At 42.7% G+C, this 11607-nt stretch overlaps 1 protein-coding gene across 1 annotated transcript; it reads right to left on the bottom strand.

Annotated features, from left to right (window-relative positions):
• Nucleotides 1–705: 705 nt before the first annotated feature.
• Nucleotides 706–5782, bottom strand: LOC137298873 (innexin-11-like). Its single transcript, XM_067831215.1, has 2 exons — nucleotides 5702–5782; nucleotides 706–3556 (listed from the first exon to the last, which is right to left on the bottom strand). The coding sequence occupies exon 2, from the start codon at nucleotides 3550–3552 to the stop codon at nucleotides 2374–2376; it is 1179 nt and encodes a 392-aa protein (XP_067687316.1). The 5' UTR covers nucleotides 3553–3556; nucleotides 5702–5782; the 3' UTR covers nucleotides 706–2373.
• Between the last annotated feature and the right edge of the window lie 5825 nt (nucleotides 5783–11607).

Raw genomic sequence — 11607 nt, 5'->3', positions numbered from 1 at the left:
GACTCTAACTGTAACAAATAGGAAAAGTGCCACAGGGAGACCTGCGGACCAATGTAAATCTAGACTTGCTTCATTTAGGACTTAAGCATTGCAGGATGGACTAGGCTGTTGGGACAAATTTGTGGTTCAGTGACTGTGAGACAGACTAGGCATCTGTGGGCGAATTGTGAAATAGGCCGCGTAGTCACCAGGAAACATCACACACACGCAGGGCTCAACTATACAGGCATGTTTAATACATGTCTGTACGTAGTTTGTACAGATAATATACTGCTGTTGGAGAGAGACACAGACTGCTTTGATGTTGAATTACAACTGTTCCTTTTATCATCTTAAGTTTGATGATCGCAGTTACTTCCCTTAGATTGCATTTTCTGCCCAGGCAGCTTTGACTTACTGATAGTGTATGAAGCGTCGGTAACACGTGCTACTTTCAGAAATAGATCTGGGATTAAATGAAATTCCTGCTTTTTTGTTCAATTAGTATTGATAATGTATTTTTAATGAGGCAAACTTGGCAAATCTGAAACCAGGACCAGCATCGGTATAAGTATAAAGTTAGTAAGTTGACTTTATCAAATTGAATGTTTTCGTTCTAAACTCTAGTAACGTTTCAAAACAGAATATTTAAGAACACAACATGGGAATAGTATGCAACCTGACCTTAATACCTCCGACCGACTGATTGAAGCAACCAAGAAAGAATAAGGCACTGACATGTTTTATTATGACTTCGAGACAAGATATCAATGGACAGGGACGTAGAAGTACACAAAGCAATATAGTGCAGAAGAGAAGAACCACTGCATCTCACCTGTGGCGGAAAAGAAAGTGGACACTTGTAAGATAGTTTCATGGATGTAAATATATACTCTTCGAAAAGGTAAGGGAACCTGAACTTTGGATAGGAAGTGTAAACGTTGACAAACGTTTCAAGGACAGACATCTTATGAACGCACTACCATTTCCCTCTATTACCACCCAAAAACACAACACATGATCTGCACGTGTACAACGCAGTTGCCTCGTACACGTGCATGGGGTGTCATTCAAGGTTTTGACGGTTTTCAAGAAGGTCACGAAATCACTTAGAATATGAATTTTGACACTCATATTGCATCACACATTTGTGTTTGTTTCTAGTCGTTTGTTTTAAAATGAAAATCGTACATTTGAAAATTAATGCCATACACCAATCATCTTTCAAAAGCGACTACATTCCAAATAGTTATGGTTGTAATTAAGTGCAAATGGTGATGCACTTTCAAAACATTCAATATTATCATATTAACATTGATTGACTCCGATAAATCTTCTAAATATTTTTAGTCGTAAATAAAAAAAATGAAGTGTATGAGGCAGACAACGTTTAGGTACGATGATGAAGGATTTACACTGAAACGTTGTGTTTCTCATAATAAAGAAACTGACATCCGTAAAAATATCCTCCTTGCGTGTACCACATATAAATGTCATTCAAGGACTTTTACACCTCGACTTGAGCCGAATATCATTATCAAACTGTTTCTCGGCGGAAACACTTCATAAGTTCGATCCTCAACCCAGCTACGTTAGCAGTATGAAGTTCCATGGGGCATTCATTAGTTTGGTTTACTTTCAGCCAACACACGGGGTACGCATTTACCCAAGAAAAAAAATATTGCGTTTTGGCAATGGCGAGGTCTCGTAAACTGGGCGAGGCAACTTAGGATTTGATTATATCTGGGCGAGGCAACTTAGGATTTGATGGTGCCTGGTTGTATTAGTCGAAACAAAATTGTATTTTGAAACGTTTCTAGGTCGCAAAAAGACAATTTTACGCCAATGTAAATGTTTTTCATTTGTGCCGCTTACGACACTTAGGCAAATATTCATAAAAGCAAGCTTTATTTCACATCTTTCAAAATGTTAAGAAACCAGAATCATCACGAAAGCCTACTATCAACACCAAGATATTACCCGTGTCATGTCTCAGCTGTCAGAGCAAAACATACTACAATTGCAACTTTTATCAAGTTGTGTTGCATGTGATGCTGTTTGCATGAAAACTTTGCATGTGTTTGCACAAAAGACCTAGTGCCAACAAGCGCTGAATAAAACATATTTATCTCTATTCAATATTGTTGCACTGTTGCACTAGACACTTAGTGCCGACTCGAGTAAAACAAAACAAAACAACAACTGAAAAAAGAACACAGGCATAATAACATTAATACATAATAATTGAAAAGAAACCAAGTGCCGAGATACCATGAAAGGAAATCGATCAATAGAGAAAGTGCAAAATGGCATGAAAGATCAGAATTAATGTCTTTACGAACACTTGCGCCTATGTAAGACCACTGGATTGTGTAATGGTTTTGATTTTAACTGTCAGTTTTCACCATTTTGTTGCAGAAGCGGCTTCTCTGGACATGTGACGTTGTAAGAGCCCAGTGTAGTCATGGGGATGTCCTCAGACGTCACGACTGAACTGGTTTGCCCGTAGGATGCTGGGATAGACATCTCCGCTGGATGTGTTGGATCTTGTCGATACGGATCTCTCTGCACAAAGGACGCCTGATCCTGCTCCCGAAACAGCTGGAAGAGACTGTGAGCAAGTCCAGCCGCTACCACCTCGTTGGAGTTCCGGTAGATCATGGTTAACATCAGAACACCGTCAAGTCCAAGGAAGCTGCTGATAAAGCGAGCAACTGCGGGGTCCTTTGGGTGATATCCCGTGAAGGCAGCGACGTAGACAGAGATCCTGTTGTTTCTGAAGAACGGCAGGAGGAGGTAGGCGAGCCACACAAGGAGGTTGATGAACGTGAGAACAGCGAGGAGGAGGACCCAGAACCACAAGAACGCGAACATCTTTTCATAGATTTCGTTGATTTGCAGCCTGCACTGAATTTCCATTGACTGGGTGTTTTGCAGTGTCTTGACCGTGTATCTACAACGAACGCTTCTTGCTAGGAATGGATTTACTGAATCAAATTGTTCAGGAGGCCTCGGTTTGAACGTTAACACGGGACTAAAGTATACAGTCAGAAATAGGAACTGTCCAACAAGGTTGGCTAGGGATAGTCCTTTCACAACGATGTAGAACACGCCGGAGATGATTTTGTTACTTCCAAGGAGGGTGCTGTACACCATTGCAGTGTCTCTCAGTGTCGAGCGGCGAACCTCTTCCTGGGCTAGTTGAACCTTCTCCAGGCTGGCTACCGTCTCGTCCATGTTAAGCGAAAACACTCCTCTCGATGCGTTCCATAAGGACCCAGGTATCTTGAAACAAAGAGCCTGGATAAGCAGGATCAAGGGTACCCAGAGATGATACGACACCAACTTGTGATTTTCAGGATTCATCCCTTCGATGTACAGGTTGTCCTCTGAGGTGAAGCATAGGCCCTCGCTGTATTCCCTTTGATGTATACCCATGCAGTTGATGGGCTGGATGAGCCTGATGGTGAATGCGCCGAGAGCGCAGCCGACCAGCAACAGAACAGACCAGAAGTCATTGACAGAATCCACCCAGTCGCGGTCCACACTTCGGCTGAACCATGATCTGGCCATCTTTCTGGAAGAGAGACATTAGAGTGTGTTCGCTGGCATACTACTCACAAGTTACGATACACCCATGACCGGATGTCTGTGTGCTGCCCTACTTATCGATGTGATTCGAGACACAGCCAAACTATATTCATAAACTGTTTTCTAACTGTTTAAACAACATTCTCGACATTCCTTGCCAGACAAGATTGGGTTTTGCCATTCCTTTTAAACACGCAATATATTTTCCTCTGTATCGATGTGTGCATGGCAAGGTTGAGAAAGACGTAAGGTGCGCAGCAGCAGAAAGCGTGGATGAGTATACCACAAGGCGAGCTTACACAACACAGGGCATATGGTTGAGTACATCACACACAGGCCAAATGGTTGAGTACACCACACACAGGGCTTATGGTTGAGTACATCACACACAGGGCAAATGGTTGAGTACACCACACACAAGGCTGATGGTTGAGTACACCACACACTGGGCAGATGGCTGAGTATATCACATACAGGGCAGATGGTTGAGTTCACCAATCACAGGGCAGATGGTTGAATACACCACAAGCAGAGCAGATGTTTGCGGTGTATAAGGTCGGGGTTACGGTCGGGGCTGAGTACACCATAAGGTGGATATCAACAGGAGGGTGTAAAGCTTGAAGTCGGGGTTGAGTACACTTCAAGGTGGGCAATTTAAAATCAGGCATAGCGTGCAGGTTTACGTCAAAAGTTTAGGCGGGCAAGTTAAGGTTTAGAACACGATGTGGCACTCAGGTTTAAGAAAGATTAAACTGAAACAGAAAGGAGAAGACATTTTGCCCAGTGTTTCATGAAAAATGTTGAAAACACTCTTAGTTATAAAAATATCCACATTTCGCATCTAAGCTTAATCTCCGTTGCAATATTTAATATTCAAATATCAATTATTCTTTGTGCGTTGATGTGGACACCACAAAAGATATGGGAACACCCTAAAATTTGATAGCCACATATACACTGAATTGTCAGTCGTGAACCGGTTCCAAAAGGTTTGGAACACAACATATCAGTCATCTGCCCTTGACGTTTTTCTGGGAGTTCCAGCGCGAGGTACTCTACCAGTGGTCTGGAACCTATCTCTCGGTCTGTGAATTAGAGACACCTGAAGATAACGAGCACTACTTCCTATGGATTCACCACCCTGTAACCTTACAACGGCTTTACTTCTACTGTGGGCGCTTAACGGTCTGCGTTGTATGGTGAAGACGTTGCGAGGCTTCAGTGCTGTCTGTGCTCTTTTACAGGAAATGTTGCCACAGGCTACATGGGAAGTCTGCTGTGTTTGGGAGTTTGAATCAAACATGGTACTGGTGTGTTCCAGCACCCTTGTTTTTCGCTGTTTTTGACAATGCTTCATTTTACTAAAACTCATCGGATATTCAATCAGCTGCATCACTCTAAGTTCTAACCTGTCGTCCAACGTTAAGCTCACACAAAGTTGCATTTACCGTAGAATATAAATTACCTCGCCACAGTTTCGTTTAGACACAGGTATCAAAGTTTAGCGTGTTCCCATACTTTTCGTTTGTGGTATATTTAAAGCTGTTATGTAAAATGTTGCATATTATCTTCTAATTCAGAAGAGCAAACTAGGTAAATGTTTTGAGGTGTAATTAACTTTTACATGCATATAGTTTGAGGAGGTTTACAGTTATACAGTAGGTAATGTCCACATACCAGTATGTGGCAATCGAGTCAGTTGGCCGGATGTGTCGACACCAACTACAGTGGTGGCGAAATACCGAGGATTGCCATAAACTTGATAAACATCCTGCCAGGCAATGACGGTGCGTTAAATAAATATCGCGATATATTATGGAATCCTGGAAGGGACAATTTCGCGTTATACCAGCAGAAGGTGTCACGATGCGACAACGCAAAGCACTGGGCAATCTTTCGCTTTTGAATGATGTTTTCTGTTACACCAGGCGAAAATACGTCGTGGTGTCGCGCATTTAACACTTTTTGACACATTTTAGACGGAGGTAAAATCGACATGTTTTGACCTTGAAAATAAAGTAGCATTGGCATTTATGGGGTAAAACATCTCGTTAAAAGCGCGAGAATGCGACAAATCGCCAAAATGTCTCGTTGTCGAAGTATCTATATGTATGTATGTATCATAACTTACGCGTTTCTTGGTCACTGATGTGCGACGTTGTGATGAGACAAAGGCGAGGCGATGTTTACCGACTACAGACTTGCTGTTCTTATACTACACTCGGTTCTATTTCCTCCAGTTTCCGCTCTGTGCGCAGATACACTACCGCACACCATATCCATTCACAGTAAACAAATTTAAGTGTTACCCAAACGAAGCAACCTGCATGGCAGCAATATGTCCTTTACACATTGCATGTCCGAATACCTTGTTTCTCAATCTCTATCAAAAACATCATATCCCAAATGTTCGTTGCTTGTATTGTTGATCACTGGACTGTCTGATTCAGACTCTTCGGATCTTCATGTTTTTGTAGATCGACATGAATAATAACAAATTCAAATATGGGATATTTCTAGAGTGTCCATTAGTATATTTCCAAGAACCAGGAAATCACATGCAAATAATCAAGATTGTGCCTTTCTTTCAACTTGTCAAAGGATAAGAAACCAGTTTTGTTACTTAGGTCCGTAATTGTATGAATGCCTTTACTTGCACAGTCTTTATTGCAATGTTTGGCTTTTTGTAATTATGGTTCAATCATGGCGGTTGGACTCGGATTTCATAAAATATTACTAGAATTCACATGACATTTTTTAACAATATTGGCTCTAAACTGTCAAAACATCCTTCTAAAAATTGGTATGATGCCAGTTACTTGATCAACATTTACACTAGATTTTAAAATGACATAAACAAAAATATAACAAGGATTTCCAACGGTTTTCAAAACAATATGATCTCAGGTTAGCTAGCTTCACCAAAATGTACAGTGTCAACCATCCTTAAACTATCATTTTTGTTTACTCTTTTCAAATTGTTCCTTTCGATTCTATCAGGTTTGTCATTCCATTTCGATGATTTGATTGACACATGTCATCATATACCAGCTGCGTAGATCGATGCTCATGCTGTTGATCACTGGCCTGTCTGGTCCAAACCTGATTATTTACAGGATGCCCCTCTTAGTTTGAATATTGCTGAATGCGGCGTAAAACTCACTCACTCATTCCAGTGTGGTGGATCAGTGGGTAGAGGGTGTCGAATGTTCTCTTTGCCAGAATACTCCACACGAAAACAATCGACGCGACAATCTAGCCCCTCGGCAAACTCCTTGTTCTTCAGATTACATTTACACTTTGGATAAAATTGTTCCACCAAATCTTTAAACAAGATAGGTATGTTTACGAATATGAATAGCCATCTTGTTTTCAATAAATTTCCAGTTTTATATCGTGGTTCACGTTTCTGACTACAACGTACACGATTAGCTCCCTTACATACTGAATTTGATAAACATTGCCTTGAAAAGTAATGGCGCCGAGGCCACGGAAGGGCCGAGGCTCATAATTTTTAAGGAATAGATAGTAGGATATTGCTCTACATTACATTCTGCAAGTGTTTACGGAGGCGTCGATTAAATTCGTCCCATAGATGCTCGATCGGGTTCTGATTTGGAAGTCCAGGGAATGATATTGCCATTTGCATCACCGATATGCTACACAGGGTTGTGTCACCACATTTCGAACACCACCTTCTAAACACAAACCAATCTTCATTGACATTAATGCCTACCCATATCGTGCACGTTCCGTTTGAAATGTCATATGTCAAGAGGCGTTATTAAAACTACCTTGGACTGCCACACAGGATTTGGGCACACTTATGCAGAATGCGATCCTCTAATACAAAATGTTGAAGCACTTCAACAAACTTTCCATCACCAATCGAACACGATTCCCTTTAAGTCAATACGTCTGATACAGTCAATGAGACAGGGGCTCTGGGCTGAAGGTGCATTTTGCGGGGTTACATCATCTGTAGACAGAATATGTAAATCTACATATGTCAGTTATATTTAGATATATTTCCAAACCAAAAGACGCTTCATACATAGAATGAATGTACTGTAAGTAATGATATTAGAATACACAACCGTCAGGAAGATACTATTTTGAAAATACAATCCTAAATCGTGCCATCGTGGCATTATAACTGTCATCAGAACGTTGGCAGTTAGTGAGATCTTAGTGACTGTCTTAATACATGCGCATCTTAGTCTGAGAGTGCTATATTGATTGAAGTGGTATTTTTTAAAGTTGAAATTTCTATTTTGATGGAAAGACAGTCATGAGAATAATGTCAGTTACTAAAAATATTAAGTTTGAAATAAATATCGAATTAAAAAAATGAAATGCACCAATAAGTAGAATCTGATTTTGAAAGTAAATATGCAAGATGTTGCTTGATAATAGGTTGAACAGTTCCAGAAGAACTAAAGCATAAATAGTTTCACTTATATGGATAGCCACTTGTTCATGGTGCTGTTTGTTCTTGGAACCATGCCGATGGATGAATGACCACTCCGAGTCTGTATATGTTGTTGTTTGTCCTTGGAGCCTTGCCGCTGGTTGAATGACCCGTGGTGGTGCCTGCCTTGCGTGGAGGCATGTCTCACTGTTGACATCTAGAGGTACCTGTATTCTATACATAATGTCTCACTGTTGACCTTAAGATACTAGTAATTTAACGCTATAAAGTGTTCTCCACTGAATACATGTGAGATGTCCCACAGGATGGACCGTGGAGTCCATAAGGTACAATCAGAGATAAAGTCATGTCGAGCTGTCTGTGGGAAATAGTTCATTCAAAACCTCTTAAACTTTACCACGCTAATCCATAACAGGACTAGAACGTCCACGTACAGGCGATAAACAAGCTCAGTAATCAATGGTTACCAAAATCCCAATATTTATATTGCAGCTGAAAATACTAGACTCCGTAATTTTACTTTCCTACGGCCGTATGGTTTGGCCTATGTACTATTCAATGTGTGACACGCCAACAATAGCCACCACAGAGGCCGCAGCCTCGCTCAATGCGATGATTGCATACAAACATTATTTGTGTAGAACATCAGATCCTATGCTATAATCATTATCCTGCTAGTACACCGCAATTTGTTTGTCAAGGGGAGATATTTAAGTGAGAATATCGGTGTATCTAGTTACCAGGCATATTGTGGAGGTGCTTCGCTGACCCTGCTGCAGGTACCGGTCTGGAAGGGACTATAGTCGATTGGTATGTCTCTATTGGCTTGGATGCATGGAGGTAAAGGGTATAAATATCAGGACGGGTACTTCAACAGTACATTTGGACAATACGAGGATACATAAGCATCAGCTGTTTCAGCTACAGCTACAGCTACAGCTGCTTGATGTTGCCAGAAGTCTGCAGAAGTCAGGACCTGCCTCCAACAGATACCCCTGTTGCTTCAGGAGGTCTGTTTTCTGGGATCCTTCCAACTCTTCTTTTTATCTTCGGGTGGATTACTCCAAGAGGGTCCATGGTTACTATGGCTCGCTTGTGTGAGTGGGAGCGTTAGTGAGTGGTGTGGGTGGGTTGCCGGTGGATGAGGAAGGGTTTGAAAACCTTAATCCATTTCTGATGAAATTTAACAGCAGACTGAAAACTGTCACAGTCGGCTTCTGTGTATGGCATTGTACTTATAGACCGTATAGGCAGTCGTGTATGTTGCTGCAGGCCGTCCTTATCGCCGCTGTAGACCATGTAGATGTGTCTCTGGGCAGCCGACGTTGTAGCGGGCCATCTTCGTTGATCACGTTGATGTCGTCTGTTTCGCAGTTGCAGATCGTCCATGTCGCTGATGATGTAGACGTCTTTGTCGCTGATGCTAGGGGTCGTCTACGTTGCCGATGCGGGACGAGCTTGTTGGAGATGGTGTGGGTCGTCCTTGTTGGTGATGGTGTGGGTCGTCCTTGTTGGTGATGGTGTGGGTCGTTTGCACTTATATCATTATCGGCGGTCATCTACTCTAAGTTTTGGTTGTAACCGTCAGGATGAAAATGTCCCTTAGACCACTCCTGGGGCAAAGTTGTTAACCTTTGGCGATGCTGCAGAGGTCAGCACTTGTGTGACCTGCAGACGCTGACAGAGGGCGTGCTAGGTCCGGCCTCCAGTAGCCGGTCCGCGCGTGTGACGCATGCGCTGATGGATTGATGTAGACATCTGATTGCGGTCGCAGCACGTCACTACCGTCGACCAATATACCCTGAATAGCTCGAAACTCAAACCGCGGTTTGAAAACGACTGAAAGGTATTTGTTCTTTCGCCTTGACGAAGTCGGCTAGCGTAGTCCCTTATTAACCGAGCTACATAGAGGCAGTTAATTCATCATAGTTGATGTGTCGTAACATCGCGGAGATGACAGGTACCTATTACAGCCGCTTTCAGCGATCACCAAATTATAAGCTTGGAAAACCGATGCACAACGGCGCGCAAGGCGACCTGAGAGTAGACGTCACTCACGAAGCCGGACGCCCAGCCGCCAGACAAAAGAGTCCGTCATAGCATCTGGCGGGGGACGACATGGGCCGGGGGAACATGCATCACGTTACTAGGAAGAATACCCCGGGTCTCGCACAGCCCGGGGGAGGGAGCTCGGTCTTGTTGCCACAGCTGGCCCACGTGAAGCCTCGCATCTGCGATATCAACTCCAATCCTTCCGCCATCTTTGTTTCTTAGTCGCCATGTTGCATCCACGGCAGCCATTTTGAGTCTTTGCGCAATCACAAAATTATAGATTACATACACACGCGACGCAGGATCGCTGAAGGCGCCTCTACCTCATATTCACGTGCAATTCAGGGGGTCGGGACGGGTCGGTTATTTCGCAGCCATTCTCCGCTTCCGAGGTCTCTAATCACAGCCTATATTTTTCCAAGTTTTGGAAAATAAAGTTTGATAAATATTTGTCAAACTCTGACAGTGCCACTTTGTAGACTTATAAGCAATAGTGTTGTTGAAACCCGTTACCTTGCTTTCCCTAAAGCTGTTAAAGAGCAGGAAATTATGCTATAAGCGCTTGTTATCTCTTTAACGCTGGTGATAATTTTGGATTATTACCGTCAGTTGTGACAGGCCATGGCTGTGATTATCCTCGTCACGGCTAAATCCTGGCAATTCCCCACTCAACTTCTATACAAGGTAAATTGCTCGTCTTGGATGGCAGTATGACTATGACGCTTGTCACTTGGTGGGTAAATAGACAAATTAACGGTATCAGCACTACGCGGATCTGTATTGAACTAGGGTATTGTTACGTCAGCTAATAACAGTTATAAAACGATTTAGGATAATGGAGCATTGGAATATTATAATGCTATTACTGATCCGCTACATGTGTTTGTGGGTAGTACTTCAGTGTGCAATATTGGGCAGACTGTGGTGGGTGTCTCACCGATCGTCCACTACAGTACATGGTGTACACACAGGCTTAGACTCCCCGACATCAATCCCAGGCGCCATATTGCAGACGGATTGATGTGCGCGTCGGCAAGACTTTGGTGGAACTGTTACTGAAGTCATGGTTGCGCTTTAATGGCTATGTAAGCGGTTAATGTTGTTGAAAAAGTAAACAATACTGATACATCTGATAATAGTTTGTTGTTTAAGCAAGTCACTTTCCGGGTGACAGCGGTCTGTGTCAGACGATCCGGTGATTGATACCATGCCTTCCTCATGAGTAACGAGTAACGAAGTCGCCAATCTGACCACACCATCCATCCAGTCGTTCTGTGTGGCGAGCATGGGTCGTTGGGGGACATATATCACCTTAAATCTCCACGAGTACCAAGTCATCTGCCTGTGGTTAAGCACCTTAATAGTCTTGGCGTCAATACCAATACATCTGACTACACTGGTGGTAATAGACATAGAACCGTCATAATCAGTAGCCGGCTGACCATGTCCATCTTCAGATCGGTCGGTGCCTCGAGAACGCTGAAGTATGCTGAAGTCAGATACACGGAAAGAATAGTGGGTAAATATGTACTGTAATGTGATGGCACGATAAA

This window comes from Haliotis asinina, chromosome 10, assembly GCF_037392515.1.
Source record: "Haliotis asinina isolate JCU_RB_2024 chromosome 10, JCU_Hal_asi_v2, whole genome shotgun sequence".
NCBI lineage: Eukaryota > Metazoa > Mollusca > Gastropoda > Lepetellida > Haliotidae > Haliotis > Haliotis asinina.
Note: the sequence above shows the minus strand (reverse complement) of the source record. Positions and strands in the feature narration are given on the sequence as shown.